General features: G+C 45.0%; 1 protein-coding gene across 1 annotated transcript in view; it reads left to right on the top strand.

Moving 5' to 3' along the window:
* Lca5l (lebercilin LCA5 like) overlaps positions 1–22,950 on the top strand; it is a 32,873-nt gene extending 9,923 nt beyond the window's left edge. Inside the window, 10 exon segments of the mRNA XM_085685828.1 lie at positions 3,179–3,254; positions 5,032–5,363; positions 9,194–9,708; positions 11,184–11,273; positions 16,063–16,147; positions 17,153–17,256; positions 17,793–17,910; positions 21,688–22,268; positions 22,270–22,365; positions 22,367–22,950. Of these exon segments, the coding sequence (XP_085541954.1) occupies positions 3,250–3,254; positions 5,032–5,363; positions 9,194–9,708; positions 11,184–11,273; positions 16,063–16,147; positions 17,153–17,256; positions 17,793–17,910; positions 21,688–22,268; positions 22,270–22,365; positions 22,367–22,417 (1,977 nt within the window). The 5' untranslated portion in view covers positions 3,179–3,249 and the 3' untranslated portion in view covers positions 22,418–22,950.
* Positions 22,951–23,340: the final 390 nt, after the last annotated feature.

Consider the following 23,340-nt stretch of genomic DNA (forward strand, 5'->3'; position numbering starts at 1 on the left):
TCAGCTGTGCTGGCTGCTCACTCCCCCCCCCCTCACTCAGCTGTGCTGGCTGCTCACTCCCCCCCACTCAGCTGTGCTGGCTGCTCACTCCCCCCCCCCCACTGTTTGTTTCTACTTTCCACTAGCACTCCCTTAACTCGTTAAGCAAACAGTAACTAGAAGGGAATACTCACCATTGGATAAAGGACATCTGTTTTTAAATACCTGATATAATATCTAATGTGAGAGATTGGATATTTTCCTCCTAAAACCCAAAACAAGACAAGACATCCAGTCTCGTCATCCTCAGAGGTTCTGTCTAGAGCAACCAAGCAAGAAAAAGAAATAATTATCCATACAATGAAGGAAGTCAACTTCATGTATGTACAGGCTACACAGTCACTGGAGAAGGAGAAAGTACGAGAGGTTGGGAGCTGGAGACACGGCTTAGTGTTAAAACAGGGTGCTCTCCCAGCACCCACATGTCGGCTTAAAACCATGTATAGCTCCAGCTCTGTGAGAGTCGACACCCTGTGCTGATGACCTGTGCAGGCACCGTACACATACACATAAATAAATTCAGGTTTTCTAAGTGTGGGAAGATCTATAAAATAGAAGAACAGTGAGCAGGCCAAGCAAGATCGTGTGAGACAAGATCAATATTGGAGCTCAGTGGCAGTCTGTACACCGACAGGGAACAGCAGAAACTGAAGTTAAAACAGCCTGTCAGTGCAACCATGCTAGCTCCTATGAAGTGTATGCAACTGGGAATGGACCTGACAAAATTCACGACTTTCAGACTGCAACCTGTAGGACAGTGCCAAAAGAAACCCAAGACAACCTAAGAGGAGATGTACAGTGTGCTGGATTGGATTATCATGGTGGAGGGGTCCTGAGTTTACTTACAGATTATACACAATCTCTATTCTATCAGACCATTTTCTAGGCATTGACAAACCAATTTAGAAATTCATATGGAGATTCAAAGAACAAAATCGGCAGAATAACCTTGAAGATGAAGATAGAATTGTAGGATTAACGCACCTTATTTCAAGATAAAGCTGCAGCTTACACTGTGACTATGTGCTGGTCAGTAGAGCAGTGGTCAGTGGGAAAGGGACAGCCACAAACATCTACATGTGAATAACTGAGTTTTGAAAAAAGTGAAAATTCTGTGGAAAATCGACTTTCAAAGCATGGTACCAGGCATGGCAGCACACACCTTCAATTCCAGCACTCAAGAGGCAGAGGAAGCAGATCATTGTAAGTTCAAGGCCAGCCTGGTCTACACATCAAGTCCCAGGACCTTGTCTCAAGGGAGAAAACGGGGAAGCGGTGCTGGAACAACTGGCTATTCATTTGTGAAGAGTGGGTGTTTTCTCAATACAGCAGCACCTAAAACACCCTTGTCCTCCAAGCTTCTTGGAAGACTGGAAGGGCTTGCTGGCCACCAGCCTACCCCAGGTTCAATGAGAGAATCTGTCTCTAAGGAAGAAGGCAATGAGTGACAGAACAAGCCACCCCATGTCCTCCTTTAACACATGTGCACTGGCATTCCTCACATATGCAAACATCCCAAACACACCATACTCACAAAAACTACACACACCACATGTGCATACACCACACATACATACTACACCCTTCTAACACTGCACACACCACATGCAGGCACCACATACACTACATTCATAAATATTTGAGATAAAAGTCTCATTATATAGCCTTGGCTGGCCTGGAATTGGCCATGCAAACCAGGCTGGCCTCGATTCAGAGATCTGTCTCCGAAGTATTGAGGTTAAAGGTCTGTGCCACCACACTAACCAAAAACGTACAATTTTTTAATTGCATCCAAACATGTGGAAATGCCTTTTATTATATATATATATAATATAGCCTTATTACATATATATATATACTATATATAGTTTTATTAAGTCAAAAAATGGCCTATTGATTGTATATTTTTTAAATTATGTGTGTTTTGGGTCAGTGTTAAAGAGAACTCTAAAGGAACAGACCTGGGTTCAAAACTCAGTTGTCCCTTCACAAACTGACTTTGGACAAGTTATTTATCCTTTCTGAGCCCCCACTTTGTCTGTAGAGTAGAGTGGATAACAACCATCTCACAGGACCACCTCCTGAATGGGTAAGCTCATGCAACAAGGCCCCCACTTGTGCTTGGCACAGGGCAGGTGGGGGCAGGGACAGCAGCGTCATTCAGGCTGTAAAGTGTTGGCTATGGCAGCAGACGCTAGGCCTGAAGGTACACAGGGACGAAACAGGGTTTCTATTTTCAAGACTTTTCAGTGAAGTGGGAATTTCCCAGCAGTCTCTCCTAATAGAATAGATGCAGGGGAAGCGGCACCTTTTACTTGACGTACCAGCAGTGCCCTTGACCATCCTTGTTTGTCCCAGAATCCCTCTTCCAAGATGAGAGCTTGTAGCATGAGTAATAAAAACCCAGAGAGACAGTTTGGGATTCAAACTGAAGATCATAAAAGCAAAGCAGCCAATGACTAGAGAATTCTTACCTCTACCACAGCTCAGACAAACAAAGGGGTGATCCATGTACACAAGTGTCTTCTCACCTTCATACCTGTGCTCACATGTGAGCACTCAAACACACACACACCCACACACACATGCTTGACTTTAAAAGGACAGGGCCAGCAAGAGGAATGGCTTGGTGGGCAAAGCACTTGCTGTACGAGCCTGGATTCCCATCCTCACCATAGAAGGGCAGAACTGAGTCCCACGTGTTGTCTTCTGAGCCCCCCTGGACAGAACGCTTTGTGCTGCCATTATGTGAAGTTCTACTAGCCGTCCACATTGTGAAGCCAAAGAAGGACCCAGGCCTGAGCTGCAAAGCTTGGATGGTCACCTCCCCTTTGACCTGTCGGAGCCTCCTCTTCTGTGCAGTGAGGATTGTTGATGCATACATGGTCTGGGCATCATAAAAACAGTTAAACAACATGCTGGTATTACTAGTCAGGTCATGGCTAAGATGATTTGTGGGAAAATACGAATCGCATAGTATGTTCCATCAACCAAGGAGAAGGTTTAACGCATTAAGCATATGAAACAAAAGGCAGAAACCAACTCAGGGAATGCAAAGCTCCCAGTAGATGTTTGCATTCCTGTTGCAAAGGATCTTACACCAGCTAATAATATCTCTTTTGCTTTCTTGATAAAACAGAATTGAGAACTGAATGAAAAAGCCATGCTTTTAAAGACGCCTGCGATGGATTGGTTTGTTTCATTCTACTGATGAGGTAGGCTACTATGCAAGAGCTTCCAGTAGCCTGATCCTTCCTAGTACAGAGTCTCATAAAGAAGTGTTGAGCCTCTGTGTTCCAGCTCAAATTGTTTTGAATGTACCTGTTGGGGACTCTTCTTGTGTGTGACTCACTATTCTGTCCATAGCTCGCACCAGGAGAACCCTAAGTTTCTTCCTTGGATAACATTGAGTCCACCTCTTAGACCACTCAGCAGCTCTTAACAAACCACTTACACCTAACTGATCATGAGTGGATGCCTATAATCCTAGTGCTGGGGAAGCTGAGGCAGGAGGATTAGAGTTTAAGGCCAGCATAGTCAGAGATAGCGGTTTCAATAGATAAAGAAGCTTGCCACCAAGCCTGACATTAAGATGCCCAGATGAACTAGTTCTGGCAAGTTGTCCTCTGACCACCACATATGCGCACCTCCACTTCATAAAAAATAAATTAGAAAATATATTTTGAGTAATGCTGGACTGGACTCCAGATCCCTTTAGAAGGAAGAGCCAATGAACAAAGAGAACTCGTTGCTTTTGTTTTCCTTTTCTTTGTTTAAACACAAATTGTGGCCATCTGGGGATACACCTTTAAAGGGGGCAATGGCTCAGCAGCTAAGAGCATCTGCTGTTCTTGCAGAAGGCCTGGATTATGTTGACAGAGGTTTCTTTCCCACCAGGTCCTACAGCCATTCAGCCCCAAAGAAACACACAGAGGCTTACATTAATTATAAACTGGTTGGCCTAATAGCTCAGGCTTCCTTATTAAAGGCTTACATCTTAAATTAGCCCATAATTTTTGTCTGTGCTGGCCACATGGCTTGGTACCTTTATCAGTGAGGCATTCTCATCTTGCTTCCTCTTGGTCTGGGTGACAACTGCAGATTGAACCTTTCCTATTCCCAGAATTCTCCAATTCTGATCACCGCACCTATACTTCCTGCCTGGCTATTGGCCAACCAGCATTCTATTAAACAAGTACAAGAGACAAGTCTTTACAGGGTACAGTACTATTGTCCCACAGCAGGGCTAGGTTCCCAGCACCTACCCCTCTTCTGGCTTCCACAGTACTGCATACATGTGGTGCACAGATACATACAGAAAAACATTCATGTACATAAAAATAAATAAATCAAAAAAGTTGCCAGTGTTGTTATCAGATATAGTTTTATATTGCCTGTGAATATTATCAAAGTTTGACTCCAAGGTCCTATTTTCTTTGTTGTTGTTGTTGTTGTTGTTGTTGTTGTTTTGGGGGGTTTTTTTGGTTTTTCAGGACAGGGTTTCTCTGTGTAGCTTTGGTGCCTGTCCTGGAACTAGCTCTTATAGACCAGACTGACCTCAAACTCACAGAGATCTGCCTGCCTCTGCCTCCCAAGTACTGGGGTTAAAGGCAGGTGCCACCACTGCCCAGCCCAAGGTCCTATATTTCCTGTAGGAAATAATTTAAGACCATAATTGAGACTGTTCCAGAAAATTCATTTTAATAATGTATTGTTCTGACATTATTAAAATTATTGTTCTGACCCGATGGTAGCACAGGCTTTAATCCTAGCACTTGGGAGGCAGAGAAAGGCAGATCTCTGTGACTTTGAGGCCGATCTGTACTACATAGCCAACTCCAGGCCAGCCAAGACTTCATAATAAAATCTCATCTCAAAAAATAGTACTGTTTCACATTCTTCCTCAATGTAGTAAAGAAAATACACTAACGCATGGGCCCATTTTCATGCAGGTATCCATCCATAAGCTGAAGCACCCTTTTCTCTCACTAGGTTGTGGACTATGTCTTTGGCTGAGACAACAAAAGCACACACAAATGAGCATTTCCCCAGCCTGGCACTAGGAAGCAACAGGAGGTCTGCAGAAGGCAAGAGTAGCCCAGGCGCTGGCGACCTGTCACGGAACAGCAGGGCTTCCAATGGGAGCGTGGATTACAGCAGATCTCAGTGCTCCTACAGAAGCCTGACCTCCCACTATGACTATTCGGAAGACTTTCTTTCTGAGTGCTCTGAAGCAGCCGCCAACAGACACGAGTCAGAGCAGCCTCTGGGGAAAGAAAAGGAGAAAAGAAAGTATAGCCCTTCTAAAATCCCCCAGCCTAAAGGTAAAACATCAGGCATCCCTGTCAGGCTGCAGCCCTGGTCACGGTAACATTTTTGTTTAATGTTCGTATCTTGTAGTGGTCCACAATCAGTTACAGGTGTATGTTCCTAAATATTCCACATATAGCTGTCTTAGTCCGAGTTTCCATTGCTGTGAAGAGACACCAAGACCACAGCAACTCTTATAAGGAAAACATTTAACTAGGGTGGCTCACCTACAGTTTTAGAGGTTTAGTCCATTATCATCTTAGCATGGAGCACGGTACCACACGGACATGTGGTGCTGGAGCAGTAACTGAGCATCCTACATCTTGCGGGCCACAGGAAGGCAACTGACTATTACACTGAGGGAAGCTTAAGCAAAAGAGACCTCAAAGCCCGCCCCCACAGTGACACACTTCCTCTAACAAGACCACACCTCTAATAATGCCTCTCCCTTTGGGGGGCCATTTTCTTTGAAACCTGTAGGCTCATATTTAGGTCCAGTTAGACAAAAGTAGTTTTATGTTGGGGCATCAGACCCCGACAGACACTAACACAACCCTGACACCCAAAAGCCACATCATAATGGAAAAATGCATTCCGTCCAACTTCAAAAGTCCCCATAGTCTATCACAGTCTCAAACTTGTTTCAAAGTCAAAAGTCCAAAGCCTCTTCTGAGACACATGGCAATCTTTTAACTGTAATCACCTGTAAAAATCAAAATCAAAAAGCAGTTTCCATACTTTCAACATATAATGGCATAGGATATATATTACCATTCCAAAACACAGGGAAAGGAGCATAGTGAGGAAATACTGGACCAAAGCAAGACCAAAAGCCAGCCGGGCAAATTCCAAACTCTGCATCTCTATGTCTGATGTCAGAACGCTCTCCACATCTCCAATTCCTTTCAGCTTCGTTGACTGCACACACTTGTCTCTCTGGGCTGGCTCCACTCCCTGTTAGCAGCTCTCCTCAGCAGGGATCCCACTGCTCTGCATCTCCAACATCTTGGGGTCTCCAAGGCAAACCAGGCTTCAACTTCACAGCATCGGGCAATGACCTCTCTAGGCCCCTAATTCAGGGACGCCCCTGACACACGCCTGACCTCAGCAGCTTTTCTTAGTCATGGAGGCAAATTCCATAGCCCCTTTCTCATGTCCTTAACTCCAGATCCACGTGGCCAAATTCCATAGCCCCTTTCTCATGTCCTTAACTCCAGATCCACGTGGCCAAATTCCATAGCCCCTTTATCATGTCCTTAACTCCAGATCCACGTGGCCAAATTCCATAGCCCCTTTCTCATGTCCTTAACTCCAGATCCACATGGCCAAAGCTGCCAAGTTTTGCTGCTTACTCGGGCTGGGATATGGCTCCCTCATTCAATTCCATCTTCACTAGTTTTCTGTCCTTCATTGCGTAAGTTTGGCTATTCTGGAATTTTCTCTGTTGGCCAGACTGTCCACAAACTCAGAATTCTGCCAGCCTCTACCTTCCCAGTGCTGGGATTAAAGATGTGCAACACCACACCCAGCTCTCAACTTTTCTTTAATTGCTTTCCACAAATTGGAAAGTCAGTTGGGTGGGATCTTGACCTGAGGTCACCACTACCTTTATTCCATTTCTTAATCTGTTTATCTCCTTGAACAAAGAATTTAGCTCCATCCCACATTCTGTTCTGGTGCTCTTTTTCTTCTCAAAATTTACTTCTTGTAATTCACCCTACTCAGCTTGCTCCTTTTCACTGTATATCTTCACTAGAGTTAGCACAAACATATCCATGGGACAGAGTTTATACTAAGTTGCTTTGAGATTTCTTCTGCCAGTGGAATTCATCTAAAACTCTTCACTTTAGCCTCAGGCAGACTCTTTGGACAAGGGCAAAAGGTAACCACAGTCTTCACCAAAATATCACAAGAACAATCTCTAGGCAACTTACAATTCTTCTCCTCTGAACCCTCTTGAGTAAGCCCCCAGCAGTTCAAATAACCTTTAGCACCTCTGTCTTCCACGCTCCTACTGTGTGATCCATTAACCAGTGCTTAAAGCATCCACTGCTTTCCTAACCCGAAGTATCAAAGTCCAAATTCCTAAAATCAAACACAAGGTCAGGTCTATTACAGCAATACCCCAGTACCTGGTACCAATCTCTGTATTCGTTTGGATTTTTATTGCTGTGAAAAGACACCATAACCATGACATCTCTTATAAGGAAAACATTTAATTGAGGTGACTTGATAACAGTTTTAGAGTTTCAGTTCTTTATCATCATGACAAGGAGCTAGGTAGTGTGCAGGCAGACATCATGCTGGAGCTGAGAGTACTACATCTTGGCCCGCAGGCAACAGGAAGTCAGCTGACAGTGACTATCACACTGAGGGAAGCTTGAGCAAAAGAGACCTCAAAGCCCACCCCCACAGTGACACACTTGCTCCAGCAAGGCCACATCTCCTAATAGTGCCACTCCCTTTGGGACCATTTTATTTCAAACCACCACAATTGGTGAACTTTTTATAGAAAGAATTGGGAAATAGATAAATTATGGATAATTATACAATAACAAGAAGCTGTAGCCTTGTCCCCAGTAGAGTCGACCCTCCCAGCCTGCTAGTGAGGAGGGTTCTGACTTTAGTTAACAGGCAGCCTTGGCGTGGGTACTCAGTGCCAGCTTTTAGCCTTTGGTCTTTGCTAAAGGATCAAAGTCTGAACTGCCAATGAAATGTCAATGTCTTGTCCTGACACCCAAGAAGACAGTGTCTCAAGTCTGCTGAGGATGTTGACAGTCTTTAAAACCAACATCAGTCTTTTCCTTGTGGCCTTTTGTTTTGATTTTAGAGACAGTATCTTATTGTGTAGCCCTAGTTGTCCTGGAACTCACTCTGTAGCCCAGGCTGGCCTCAAACTCACAGAGACCTGTCTGCCTCTGCCTTCTGAGTGCTGGGGTTAAAGGAGTGCACCACTGCTGCCCAGCAAAGTACAGTTTCTTGTCTGCTGATGTAACTCCTTTAATAGAAAGAGGGGACAGGCTCTCTCTCACGTGGTAGTTGGAGATCGGATGCTGCAGGTTCCATTCACCCACACACACACACACACACACAAAACAAAGACCTTCATGGCTATTTACCTTGGTGTGTACCCTGTGAGTGTTTTCCTAATAAACTCCTGACATCCATTTGAATGGGTCCTGTGGATTTGCCTTTATAGTCTACAGGCTGGGTCCTCACCACCAATCATTAAGAAAATGCCCTCCAGGCTTGCCTGATCTCAATTTTCCTAATTGAGGTTCCCACCTCTCCAAAAAAAAAAAAAAAAAAAAAAAAAAAAAAAAAAAAAAAAAAAAAAAAAAAAAACACCTTTAGCTTGTGCCATTGACATAAAACTATCTAGCACAATGGTTTTGAATAAAATTTGTGTTCTGTCGTGTTCTGTTTGAAATGGCATCTCAGTTAGCGCAGGCTGTCCTTGAACTCCTGATCCTTCTGCCTCTTCTTCCTCAGAGCTGGATACAGGAATGTGCCTCCACACCTGGCAGGATTTTTTAATAACTTTTCCAGCAGATATTTAAACATGGGCTTTAGACTCCAAGGTGTGGTTTTTCAGTCCGTTCTCTGTCACTTCATGGCTGTATAACCTTGGATGACTTGAACCTCCAGATACAAAATAGATGCAACTGCACTGAGGAGTTGTCAGTGAGGCGCACGTAGGTAAAGTGCCGAGCCAGCAGCAGGCAGATTCAGTGAGGCTCCTTTGGTCACCTAGGTCCATGGCGTTTATGTGTGTTGGGGGGTCCCCACACTCGTGAGACCTCGGTGTTCTTCTGCTAACCATCTGCACTGTCTGCTCACGCAGGCCAGAAGGACATCCCAACCGAGAAAAGGCACATCTGGAATGCTTCATTTTTCAATTCTCAAATCCAAACAATTACCAGAAGAAGAGATGCCATGACACACCGCATACTGTCCGCCCGGCTTCATAAGATTAAAGAACTGAAGAATGAGCTAGCCGACACTCGCCGGAAGTTGGAAGTCACGGCCACAGAGAACCAGTTCCTGAAGCAGCTTCAGCTCAGGCACGCAAAAGCCATCGGGAGATACGTGAGCTCACAAGACAGCCTGCCTCAGGTCACAGTCAGACACCAGAATGAGGTGAGGAGCCTGCGGCAGCTCCTTCGGAAATCCCAGGAGAAGGAGCGAGCCGTGGCGAGGAAGCTCCGAGAGACTGACAGTGAGCTGCTGAGGACCAGAGATGCCTTGCAGGCCCTACAGAAACTTTCAGAAGACAAGAGTCTTGCGGAAAGAGAAGAACTGACTCACAGGTTGACTGTTCTAACAGCCAAAATGGAGGCAAATGACAAAAAAATACAGGTTTGTATCTCAGAAGGTCCGGTATTGATAGAGAGGGTGCACATAATTCAGTCCACGGGCTGTGAGCCAGCTCACCACAGCAAGTGATTGTGTTTAGTTTCGAGTGGGGGAAGGGAGGCAGAGCTGTAAGGAGGAGCACAGGTCTCAGAGCTGGGCATCTGCTCTCTCTAGCCAGGCTGTGTGTCTGGAAACAACTGGTCCGACAGCCACACTCGGTACCAGTGTGAAGCAGAGGCCTTCTTTGTGTTGTGGGAGTCACCTTTTGCAATGAATGCCTGCATTCAGCTCCTACTGAAAGGCTGCCCCCCCTTGCCAGAGCATTCTGTCTGTCTTTCTGTCTTGTCTAGCTCCCTTTGCGTTTGTCTCTCCTCAATCTGACAGATTATAGACTTGTTTCCACATAAACAGTTTTAGTTATTTCAAAATCATGTTTCTCAGGGAAGAAGAAAGGAAACGGCAAGGAGGGGAAGGGAAGAGAGGGGAGAAGAAAGTGAAGGAGGGATGGAGAGAGGGAGGGGAGAAGGGAAGGAATGGAATTAAAATAACTGGAGAGATGGATGGATAGATTTCCCTCAACAGACCCTGGTTGTCCAAAGCCAGGGGCTGTCACTGAAAGGGGCAGTGGGGAGCAGGCACTCATCACAGAGTCCTGCCTGCTTTGCATGACCTGTGTGGACATAAATGCAGATGGAGCTGACGTACTGTTAACTCTTCGATACGTGATGGTGACAGACACTTTCTTTGATAAGAATTAGGTTGTTTCACCCACATTTTCTGAATGGACAGAATAATACTATTCTGCTGGGAAAGTTCTCTACTTTCAAAGAAAACTGTCTTCCATGGAATGGGTGTTGGACACCAACAGCACCGAATAGCCCATCACTCTGCTCCACCTAGGACAGCATCTGGGGTGCTACTGTATGAGGGGGATCCATGCCTAGCAGGTTTCTATTTCGTCAGTTATAGTCCAGCACTGTAGAGGGTGGTATGAAGCCCATTACAGCCTTCATGTCTGTTCTCTAGGGATCTCTGTCCATCGTGGTCTGCACTGAGGCTGGACCCTCTAAGGAGAGGAGCCAAGGGTCACCATCTACAGAGACAGCAGGATGGCACATTTGGGCCCCATGTTAAGACTCTGATTGTACTTACTGGTTCTTCATGATGTGTTTGAATATTTTTTATCAGTATCCATGGTTTGTAAAGAACATTGGGTATTGGGCTGGAAAGGTATATTTATTCTCCCGACCCGAGATCTGGGACTTTCTGCCCGATGTTTCATTTTGTTTTGTTCTAATGTTTGTCCACTAAGTCAGGGACTAAAGTCATGTTGAAATTTGCACCTGTCATAAATGTAGCTCGTTTCATTGCAGTCAAGTTTCATGACGCCACGCTGGCTACAGAGTAGTTGAAATATATACTGTTTTCAGAACTTGGAAAAACAGTTGAGGCTGAACAATCGATCCTTTGGTCGGCAGTTGGCCAAAGAAAACCGGAAGACATTAACAGCCCAAACAGCAACAAAGACTCTCCAGGGAGAAGTGCGGCAGCTGCAGCAGAAGCTCAAGGTATTTCTTCCAAAACAGTGTGTCTGTCTGTCCAAACACCATCACAACGCATCTGTCCAAACACCATCGCAATGCGTCTGTCCAAACACCATAGTACCTACACCTATGTAGATGTCTTCAAGTTGTTTCTTCAGACGATAGTGAACAGATGGGGGAGAGAGAGTGAGCAGCCGGACCACTGTGCACTGTGGTTAGAAAAACTCGCCCTCTCTTCGTAAGACTGTCTGTCTTCACTGCTCCAACGCAACAGCGAACAACAGTACATCTGACAACATGCTAATGTTTTTAACTTAGAAATCAAAGCATGGTAATGTTCAGAGTAAGTCTATTTAAGGTCCTACTTGAGATGTAGCCCACTGGTGATGCATTTACAAGGTGTGCATGAGCTCGCAGTTTCCCACTTCACAGAGGCAAAGCCGGTAGTTTCACTTGCGGTGCCAGATGTGGTGGGGACGGGAATGAGTAGCTGAAAGCCAGCCTGGGCTATAAAGCCAGCCTGGGCTATGTGAGACCCTGTCTCAAAAAATAAGGCTGGCATGGCAAAGGGGCTTGCCGCTTAGCCTTACAACCTGAGTTAGAACCCTGGGACCCAGGTGGTCAGGGAGAAAACCGAGTCTCCCAAGTTGTCCTCTGACCTCAACACATACACAGTAGCATACATGTGCACATACATACTTACATACATACATACATACATACATACATACACACACATAAATACAAACACAAACAATAAATAAAATGTAAAAAAATTAAGAATGTAAGTGTTTTAAAACACTTTGTAGATTTATTTTACTTTTAAATTATGTGTTTATACATGTTCCTGAGTGTGGATATATTTATGTGAGTGTCCACAGAGCCTAGAAAGAGGTGTTGGAACTGGAGTTACAGGCAGTTGTGAAGCCCCTGATGTAGGTGCTGGGACCTGAACTCGGATCCTCTGGAAGAGCAGCAAGTGCTCTTAACCACTGAGCCATCTTCCCAGTCCTGTTTTTAATTTATAATTGTGTGTACATTTGTGTGTGAGAGTGTGGGCTTGTAATCGTAAGTATATTGCCCAAGGAAGTCAGATAGGCACATCAGAACCTCTCAAGTTGGAGTCTGGTCAGCTGTGAGCCACCCAACATAAAGATGGCTCAGCAGTTAAGAGTGCTCACTGCTCACGCAGAGAACCTGGCGTGAGCACCACATGGCACCACATGGCAGCTGACAACCAGCTGTGACTCTACCCTCTTCTCACCTGCTCGGCTCCACACGCATATGCTACACATAAACTTACGCACACACACATACATTTAAAATAATTAAGTAGAATAACTTGAATAGATACTTTTCAAAGAAGAAATTCAAATAATACAAAAATATAAAAACTGTTCATATCTTTATTCATCAAGACAACACATGTCCTTACTCCCATGGGATCCCACTTCACCCCAGCAGAAGGCTTGTTACCACAGGAAAATGCTGCAAAGAATGCAGAGGGAAAAGACCAGCTGGTGGGAATGTAGTTAGCTGAGCCGTGGAGGGTGGTGAAGGCTCCTCAGAAGGCTAAAAGCAGAAGGGCTTTGTCAGCAGCAACAGCACGGATACACACCTAAAGGAAATGAAGTCCACATACAAAAAACACACTCCAATACCTGTGTTTACACCTGCACCACTGACAAGCGCAAAGATGTGAAATCAGGGTGGGTGTTCAACAGCTTAAAGGATAAAGCATGATACATATACACACAGAGGTCATGCAGCTGTGTCGTGTGTACATATACACACAGAGGTCATGCAGCTGTGTCGTGTGTACATATACACACAGAGGTCATGCAGCTGTGTCGTGTGTACATATACACACAGAGGTCATGCAGCTGTGTCGTGTGTACATATACACACAGAGGTCATGCAGCTGTGTCGTGTGTACATATACACACAGAGGTCATGCAGCTGTGCAGTGTGTACATATTACACACAGAGGTCATGTAGCTGTGTCGTGTGTGCATACACACACAGAGGTCATGCAGCTGTGTCGTGTGTGCATATACACACAGAGGTCATGCAGCTGTGCCGTGTGTACATATACACACAGAGGTCATACAGCTGTGTTGTGTGTACATGTACATCCGAGTGTCAGTCCATTGTGTCATGTGTATGTACACATACAGAGTGTACAAACTATATGTTGACTAATATTTAGAGGAAAACTGTCAGGTGTGGTGACTAACACAGTCTCAGCACTTGGAAGGCAGAGGCAGGAGGATTATGAGTTTGAGGCCACACCGGGGCTAGATAGCAAGATCTATGCCAATGGGGCTCTTTAGTGAGATTCCATGTCAAACACACACACATTCACACACACCAAAAAGCGATAACAACGAGAGATTCTGTCTCAAAACGCACACATTCACACATACCAAAAAGCGATAACAGTGTGCAGAAGAAAGGGCAGAAGGGCTGGCCACAGAACCCACATCGGGGCACAGAACTATTGTTCGTGATTTTAGAACATCATTTATGAAAAAGCCACTGTTTTTACCTTTCCTGTGTGAACTCCTAGTAACCCAACGGTGTGACGGGCCATTCCTCCTTATAAATCATTCCAGTTAGCAAAGAGTTCACAGTGAATTAATCGTTCTAATCAATGGCTAGTAATTGCCACTCAGATGACAAAAGAGAGTCCATAGAGCATGCCCTCCCTGGTGTAAAGCTCATGTAAAAGAACCACCCGGATCCAGGCCACACACAGCTCTGAGGAGTATGTAAAGGGCTCCACAGAGAAGCTGTTAGCAGCACCCACCTCTCATCTCTCCATGTCTGCCACACACAAGCAGTAAGCACACAATAAGCTGTATATGCCGCCCTCAGCTAGAGAACACTAGGTGATTCCGCACAGTACTGGGCACCTCGACTGGATCATTTCAAACTAACTCCGAAAACACTGAAAGACAATGGCAAAAATGTGAGAATAGATCTGATGGTGCTGAGATCTGATGGCGTTAACGTTTCTACTGTAGACCCTAACATACCGACAGGTTAGGTTAAAAGTAGAATTTGATTAGAGTACTCCAGGCTGGGAAGTGGAGCTGGAGACAGTGGTGTGGAGAGTGCAGGTAGTCTGAGCTGTGTATTGTCTAGTATGGAGTTCAGCCTGCCCACTCTAAGCCACTCCGTATAGCACATGCTTCAGCCGTGCCTCATTCTGGGTGACTCCACTTTACTAAGCAAAAGTTGAGCATGAACCATCATGCGAAACTAGTATTATTCCCACAAATAAATTAGGAGCACATGGGTAACTGGGTATAATAAAAACACATCATAGAAACCATGCCTGAGAACTTCAAACACAAAAGACCAATGAAGAAAGCAACACTCTCAATGGATGTCAGCCTTCCACAGCTCCTAAGGGAGATGCTATGACCTGGGCTTGCAGCAAGCCCAGGGAGCACCTAGCAAGATGTTGCCGCCTCCTCTCACCCTGGATTGGTTTTATTTCCTAGGAGCGCAGGGGTCATATTCACTGTGGATATCCTACAAGCATGTGTGACATGTGCTGTCATGTGGTACCCTGGGCTGTGTGCCAAAACTGCTGCCTTGGTGTGGTCCAGCTCCATCATAGTGACCTTGAACCTCTCTTCTAAGCCCTCACTCAACCCTGCATCCTCTCTGCTAAACTACGTTAATATCAAACAAAAAGACAGATGAGCTTTCCAGAAACCAACGTGTTTGTTCCTGTAAACACCAAATCTTTACCTAACACAGTGTGAGTGAAATCACTCTAGGGCTGGGGAGATGTCTCATCAGTTATGAGCACTTGCTGTTTTTTCACAGGACTTAGGTTTGGCTCCTTAGCACCCACATAGTGGCTTACAACCATTTTTACTTAACTAGGTCCAGGAGATCCAGCACTGCCTCCTGGCCTCCATGTGCTTAGGTTGTCACAACCATAACTGTTGTCATTTCTGATCTCTGAGCTAAATGTTAAAATATAAGAAAGCAGAAAGGAGGAAGTGGACCATAATACTTTGTTTCTGAAAATATACATTTTAGAAAAGATATTATTTCTTATTCATATATGTACCTATCAAAATAAATTTTTATGATTAAATAGAGCAAAAAATAAAGTACTGGAGCATCACCTGAGTGGTTAGGAGCATTGGCTGCTCTTGCAGAGGACCCAGGTTCAGTCCAGCACCCACATGGCAGCTCACACCATCTACAACTCCAGGCCCACAGAGTCTAATCCCCTGCCGTTGCCTCTGCAGACACCAGGGTCACACACATGCACATATATGCATGCAGGCAAAACACTCATAAAAATAATTTCTTAAAAACTTTTAAGAGTAGAAAGCTTATGCTCTACAACTCAGACACACAGAGAAATGTCTTCATTGACATTTCTTATGGTCAAAAGGGGGACAGCAGGCTAGTCTCAATATATAATTCAAGAGGTACATTTAAGGTCTTAGTTCCTTTCTTACCCCCAACAAGTTAAGACTTAGAAAGCTTTTGCTTTGCCACTATTCAAAAACATTAATTTTGGAGTTTAGAGCTAAGCAGTGGCCTTCCTGTTATCGGCCTTACCTACCCCACACCATGTGCACAGCCCCAACAGTAGCTGGGATGAGAGCTTCATCTCCGCTATCCGTTACTGTGGTCACTAGGTGTGGGTAGATTTTGATTTTGCTTCACTTTTAAATTACAGCATGTAACCAGTGGCGGGTATAGCCACAGTGCTTTTCTCTTTTAAGTCAAGGTTATAAAGCAGGTGTTTATGGGAGACTGACACTGTGGCTCTTCTTAGGAGAAGGATCGCGAGCTGGAAATTAAAAACATCTACACTAATCGAATACTTAAAAACTTACATGTAAAGGAAGATTATCCAAAAGGTATGTTTTAGTCTCTTTTGCTCAAAAATTATTTTTAAGTATCCGGACATAGTTTCCTAATTTTTATAGAAAATCTTTAACAGCCACTTGACTGGGCGCTGGAATGTATTTGGTGATTGTAGAAAAATGGAGTTGTGATACTGTCCAAAGAACCAGGACACTCCAGCTCCCATTGGGCTCAGAAGCAAAAAGCCTGCCACACACAGCCCTCTAAGGAGATCAATAAGCCAGTGTAGAGCTTCTGAACATTTTATAACATGTACCCGTGTAACCATCACTCTGGCCAGAATCACACACACACCAAGGTCCCTGAGGCCTGAGCAGGGACTGAGTTCTCACTCTCGAACTCCATACACAGCACTGTTCTGTACCAGTTTCCTTTATTCAGCATGGTGCTCCTGGCCAGTGCTCCTGCCCTGCATTCTACTGTAACAAGACAACATGTGCTCATAGGCTCTGCTCCCCTCCCAGCTCAGGTTCTGCGTAAAGAAGGCACTGTGGAACCCTCCCCTCTAGGGCAGTAGAAGCAGCCAGGTTTGCTTTCTTGGCCTCCATTCACTCTGGATTATAATCCCAAGTAATGCCTACCAGAAAAGACCATGGCGTGTCTGCTGTCAACATGAATGTTTCAGTGAAGTCTGGTTTCAGTGTCTATGGCTCTTGTTCACATCATGGACAATCTAGTCACCAGGCCTCAGAAGCTCTGATATGGTGCGGCAGTAGCTTGACCTCTCACAACCACCTTACCAGAGAAACAAGACAGCAGTGCCGCCTCATCCCAGAGCCTACTGGCTTCCCCTTAACTCTGCGATGTGCAGAACCTGAGGCCTAGAATAAGACAAAGATAGGACAAGAGGCAAACCCTACGATGTGCTGCCCACTTAGAAAGTGACTCCTACAATGTGTAGCATGGTTCTTTTGTATGCTAAGGGCTGCTTCATATTCTAAATCAGTGTAGCTTCTGAACATTAAATATTTCTCACATATAATCTACATATTTTATAGTTTCTTCAACAAAATCAGTACAAGCAGACAGAAAAAGTTTGCAATCTGTAAATATGAGACACCAGGAAACCCAAAAGTCCGATGTGCCATTGTGGACAGCAAAGGTATGTGAGCTCCGCAGTCTTGCATTATTCTGAAAGTCTTAACAAGAGTAGACTAACAGTCGGGAGGTGCCACACGCCTTTAATCCCAGCACTCAGGAGGCAGAGGCAGGCAGATCTCCGTGAGTTCAAGACCAGCCTGAGTTTCAGGATAGCCAGAATTGTTACTCAAGAAACCTGGGGGAGGGGAGTAGCTAAAAGCAGTCATTTATTGCATACAAAAAAACACTGATATTTATTTATAAAATTCAGATATTTATTATATAAAAATATAATTTAAGAGGCTGGAAAGATTGGAGAGATGGCTCAGAGGTTAAGGGCACTGGCTGCTTTTCCAGAGGTTCTGAGTTCAATTCCCAGCAACCACATGCCTCGCATGGTTCACGACCATCTATAATAAGATTTGGTGCCCTCTTCTGGCCTGCAGGCAAACATGCAGAAAGAACACTGTATACATAATAAATCATTTTAAAATTTTTATTTAAAAATGTAATTTAAAATTATAAACATGCACTTTTTACTGCTTTTCTAAATTATAGGGTAAAAAGATAACAGGAAACATTGGTCATAAAGAAAAATCAACTGAAATAAACCATGACATTTCTTGCTATATGTGTAAACTACCAAAACAAGAGGAGTCTAAGCGAAACTATGAAGGTAACTGAACAGTTTTAAAAAGTCTCCTGCCCACTGGGCACTGGGGCACACGTTTTTAATCCCAGCACTCGGGAGACAGAGGCAGGCTGATCTCTGTGAGTTCGAGGTCAGCCTGGTCTACAGAGTGAGTTCCAGACTGGCTCCACAGCTACTAGGAAATCCTATCTCAAAAACCAAAAACAAAGTCTCCTGCCATGCATAATGGGCCTCACCACAAGTTCAGAGCCCACTCAGTGGGCAAGGTCATGAATTAGCTTGGAAAACACAAAAGTCATTAGGTCCACAGCCTCTGCCAGGGCTCCTGCGGGCAGATCCAAGACAGGAAGAGGCAGAGAGTGAATGGGCTGCTCAGAGCATCCAGACCTCAGATCACCAAGGTCAAAGCAAGATGCCTCTGTGGTGTGAAGGCCTCAGTCAGCCAGGCTGCAGGCTGAGCAGGGTCAGTCCTCTGGGCAGAGGACTGGCTCTCCTGGTACAGAGGAGACTAGAGGGAAAAGGGAGAGGAGATGTGGGGGTTGGTCCTGGCCCGGCTGCTGTATGGATGTGACTGGGATCTCTCGGCATCCCCACCTGCTTCTCCACTGAATCTGTTCACTAAGCCATGCCCTCATCTCAGCACAGCAACCTCATTGTCTCAAGAGCATACCACCTCCTAGAGCTTCTTGGGGACAGGTGGCCATTGGGCAGCTCTGTGACTTTCATCTGGAATGTCACTCTTAGACCAGACAGGTGATAATCACATAGGTAAAAAGTATAGGTTGTTGGAAACGGAGACTTTACTTTGATTTCCCAGCCACCCAGACCTGAATAATCACACAGAAACTGTATTAATTACAACACTATTTGGCTAACGACTTGGGCATGTTTCTAGATATATATGTATGTATGTATGTATATGTATATTATATATGCATATATATACATTTTATTGATGTTTTTGAGCTCTACATTTTTCTCTGCTCCCCACCCTGCCTCTTCCCCCACTTCAATCCTCCCCCAAGGTCCCCCTTTAATCCCAGCACTCGGGAGACAGAGGCAGGCTCCCAATTTACTCAGGAGATCTTGTCTTTTTCTACTTTCTACTTCCCATGTAGATTAGATCTATGTAAGTCTCTCTTAGTGTCTGCATTGTTGTCTAAGTTCTCTGGGATAAGGCTGGCTTTCTTTGTTTTCTGTTTAAAAACCACCTATGAGTGAGTACATGTGATAATTGTCTTTCTGGGTCTGGGTTACCTCACTCAAAATAATGTTTTCTAGCTCCATCCATTTTCCAGAAAAATTCAAGATGTCGTTAATTTTTTCTGCTGTGTAGTACTCCATTGTGTAAATGTACCACGTTTTTCAGTCGAGGGGCATTTAGGTTGTTTCCAGGTTCTGGCTATGACAAACAAAGCTGCTATGAACATAGTTGAGCTCATGTCCTTGTGGCACGATCGAGCATCCTTTGGATATATACCCAAAAGTGGTATTACTGGGTCTTGAGGAAGGTTGTTTCCTAATTTTCTGAGAAATCACCACACACTGACATCCAAAGGGGTTATACCAGCTTGCATTCCCACCAGCAATACAGAAGTATTCCCTTTTCCCCACAACCTCTCCAGCATAAGTTGTCATCGGTGTTTTTGATCTTGGCCATTTTTACAGGTGTAAGATGGAATCTCAGAGTTGTTTTGATTTGCATTTCTCTGATGACTAAGGATGTTGAACATTTCCTTGTCTTTCAGCCATTTTAGATTCCTCTGTTGAGAGTTCTCTGTTTATGTCTGTACTCCATTTTTTATTGGATTATGTGATCTTTTGGTGTCCAATTTCTTGAGTTCTTTGTAGATTTTGGAGATCAGACCTCTGTCTGATGTGGGGTTAGTGAAGATCTTTTCCCATTCTGCAGGCTGTTGTTTTATCTTGTTGACCATGTTCGTCGCTTTACAGAAGCTTTTCAGTTTCAGGAGGTCCCATTTATTAATTGTTTCTCTCAGTGTCTGTGCTGCTGGGGTTATATTTAGGAAGTGGTCTATTGTGCCAATGCGTTCAAGTGTGCGTCCCACTTTCTCTCCTATGAGGTTCAGTGTGGCTGGCTTTATTTTGAGGTCTTTGATCCATTTGGACTTGAGTTTTGTGCATGGTGATTGATATGGGTCTATTTTCATTCTTCTACATGCTGATATTCAGTTATGCCAGCACTACTTATTAAATATATTTTCTTTTTTCCATTTGATATTGTTTGCTTCTTTATCAAAGATCAGGTGTTCGAAGATGTGTGTATTGATAACCGAGTCTTCTATTCAGTTCCATTGGCCCTCCTGTCTGTTCTTATGCCAGTACCAGGCTGTTTTCAGTACTGTAGCTCTGTACTCATAGATGGTATATGGCTCATAATCATCTATGATGAGACTTGGTGCCCTCTTCTGGCCTGCAAGCATACATGAAGGCAGAATATTGTATACATAATAAATCTTTTTTAAAAATTATTTTAGGTATATGGGTATTTTGCCTGCATGCAGAGATATGTGCACCACAAACATGCCTAGTATGATGGCTCCCCTGGAATTAGAGTTACTGACAGTTGTGAGCTGCCATTTGGGTGCTAGGTATTAAACCCAGGTCCTCTGGAAGAGCGGCCGGTTCTCTTACACTGAGCCATCTCTCCAGCCCTTTCCACTTATTTTTAATCCACTTGGAAAATTTATTTATTCATTTGACAAATTCTATTTGAGCATATACTATGGTGAGGCATGGTTCTAGGTGTGTGTGCACACACACGTACACATGCATGCACACACACACACACACCAGCAACTGCAGGAACAAATACAAAATACCCTGAGCTCCTGTTCTAGTGTAGAATGTCATTGCCATAAGGCCACTTGACCATAGTTACCCAGAACCCCACAGCAGCACGCTGTCCTTAACTCCCCTCCCCCACACATCTGCAGTGTTGGACAGAACTGCAGCCTTCTGGTTGCGTAGGTTTGTTCCTAGAGATGAAAGTGCTGGGCCGAAGGGCGTCATCACTTAAATTCCACTAGAAACTGCCTACACGGCAATCGCCGAGCCATTCCCTCAGCTTCTGATGGAAATGATTCCTGTTTGATGAGTACCATCGAGGGAAGATTTTCTTAGTATTTGTGCATAAATAATATCTTTCTTCTTTTCCTAATTCCCATTTATTTAGAACAGTCTAGGAAAGCTTATTAACAATGACGCCTTCTGTGTGTTAGTGCCGTGTGCGTATTCACCTCCTGTACCATTTCAGTGACATGTCTGAAGTCTCAGAAGGTGTGCTAACACGCCATCCTGAAATGGAAACCCACTGAGGTTTCTCTCTCTCGATCTGGTTGGTTTTATGGAGCTGGGGCATCAAACCTAAGGTGGCAGGCACCTTAGGCATGCTAAGTAAGTGTTCTATTACCGAGTTACACTCTCAGCCCCAAATACATCGGTTGAGAACCAGGCAGGCCACCATGTCTTCTTCCTCCTCTACCCTCGGCCTCATTGCTTCAAGGCAGGGCTCTGACTGAACAAAGCTGGCTACGCTTTAGCCTAGACTGGCCCACCACCAATGCTCAGGCAGGCCCAACACTTGCCTCGGCCCCACAGTGCTGAGGGTAGAGTCTGGCACATCATGCCCCAGCTCTGGGATTTTGTTTTCTACTGGATGCCAAGGATAGTAACTCAAGCCCTCAGCTTGCTCCCTCAGCCGCTGCACCATGGGGGGTGGCGGTGCTTCAAAATCTGTTTCTTGTTTGAGGGCACTTAATCTTAATCTTTCTAATGCAGATTTATCAAAGGAGGTTGAACACCTAAAACCACAAGCCTCTCTGGAAACTCTTAGGAAGCCAGAAGAGAAAAGGGAAGATCAAGAAAAAAAAGTCAAACCACCAGAAGTAGAGCCAATTGCAAGGGAAAGCGTGGCCCCTGCAGACCCAGAGGGCGAGGTTCCAGCCAGGGAAGTGGCTGAGGTGGCCGAGGAAGGAGCGGCGGATGATGTGGGGCCTGGGCCGACCCCGAACAAGACCCCTCGGCCTCGGAAGCACTACTCCTTCACCGAGGCCACTGAGAATCTGCACCACGGGCTGCCCACATCCTGTGGGCAGGCCTCGGGCAGCCCACGCTGCCGCCACAGCATGGGCAAGCACCGCAGTGACCAGGACTTGCGGCTGGAACCCACCAGCTACGAGCCCTCCTTCGGCAAGGCTGCCAGGGTCAAAGCCAAGGAGACGGCCTTCAGGGACAAGAAGAGCAGTCTCATGGAGGAGCTGTTTGGTGCAGGCTTCGCAGGCAGGAGTGGCCCCACCAATGGCGAAGTGTCCGGGAAGGCCCAGCAGCTCGGACCCAGCCAGGCCTCTGCCAGCAATGCCTTCGGGGACTCCAGAGCCACCGTGGTGCGGTCCATCCAGCCCTCACCCACCGAAGGAAACAGGAAAACAGTTACTTAAATACAACAGTGGCCTGATACCATTCTGGTTTATATACTAGTTACATGCCTTTACTCTTACTTACCATGTGAGGGTTTACATAGTGTCTGTTTTAGTACTTGGGTGGACTGTGGGTAATTTGGGTAATTTATTGCTATCTAATAAAATAATCCACTGTACCTTGATCAATGGTAACATTTTAAATACAAACTTACATCTTTATTATGAAGGCGAAAAACGTCCACTCTTCAGGCAGACCAGCTTATTACAGAGCTTGAAGATCTGCGACTCACAGCAACTCTTGTTCAGCCTAAGGCATATACGCTCTGTCAGCAGGACTGTTGTCCAAACTTCATGGAAGAGGCACTGGCCAGCAAGATAGTCATCAGACTCACGCTCTGCCTCGTGGTCACTGCCGGTGGTCTGCTCAGTGGAGCGGTCTGAGTGCCCTGCCTTTGTGAGCCAATCTGTGCCTGTATAGGAGGCTGTATTTTTTTGTTGTTTTTGAGATATATTACTATTTTGTTACATAATGATCTTTTCTCTTTACCTTGTCCTAAAACAACTGTACGCTCAGGTCTAAGAGCTTTTGTTGGAGCTATAAAGGGTCTGGATTCCCAGCCTACACTGTGTAACTCGCCTTCATTTAGCTATAGGAGCAACTTATTCCGTATCTGGAATTGGCCACACTGTCTCTAGATGTTTACATGCTAGTGTATATTAGCACCAATGGCTCAGTGCCTGATGAAGGGCGATGCTGCTGCTGCTGCTGCCGCCTATGGCTGCTCTCACCCACATCTCCACACTCAGGAGGCAGAGGGTGTTCTGAGTTTGGGCCAGCCTGGTCTTCATGGTGGGTTCCAGGCCAGTCAGGGCTGCACAGGAAGACCCTGCCTCAAAAAAATTAAAATTCAAAAAAATAATAATTTTAGTTTTTCAGGTTTTTTCCTTCCATCGTTTTTTAAAGTGCATACACAATAACATTCATAAACATGGACCATCTTGGAAAACCCTA

The sequence above is a fragment of the Myodes glareolus genome, chromosome 2 (assembly GCF_982192425.1).
Source record: "Myodes glareolus chromosome 2, mMyoGla1.1, whole genome shotgun sequence".
NCBI lineage: Eukaryota > Metazoa > Chordata > Mammalia > Rodentia > Cricetidae > Myodes > Myodes glareolus.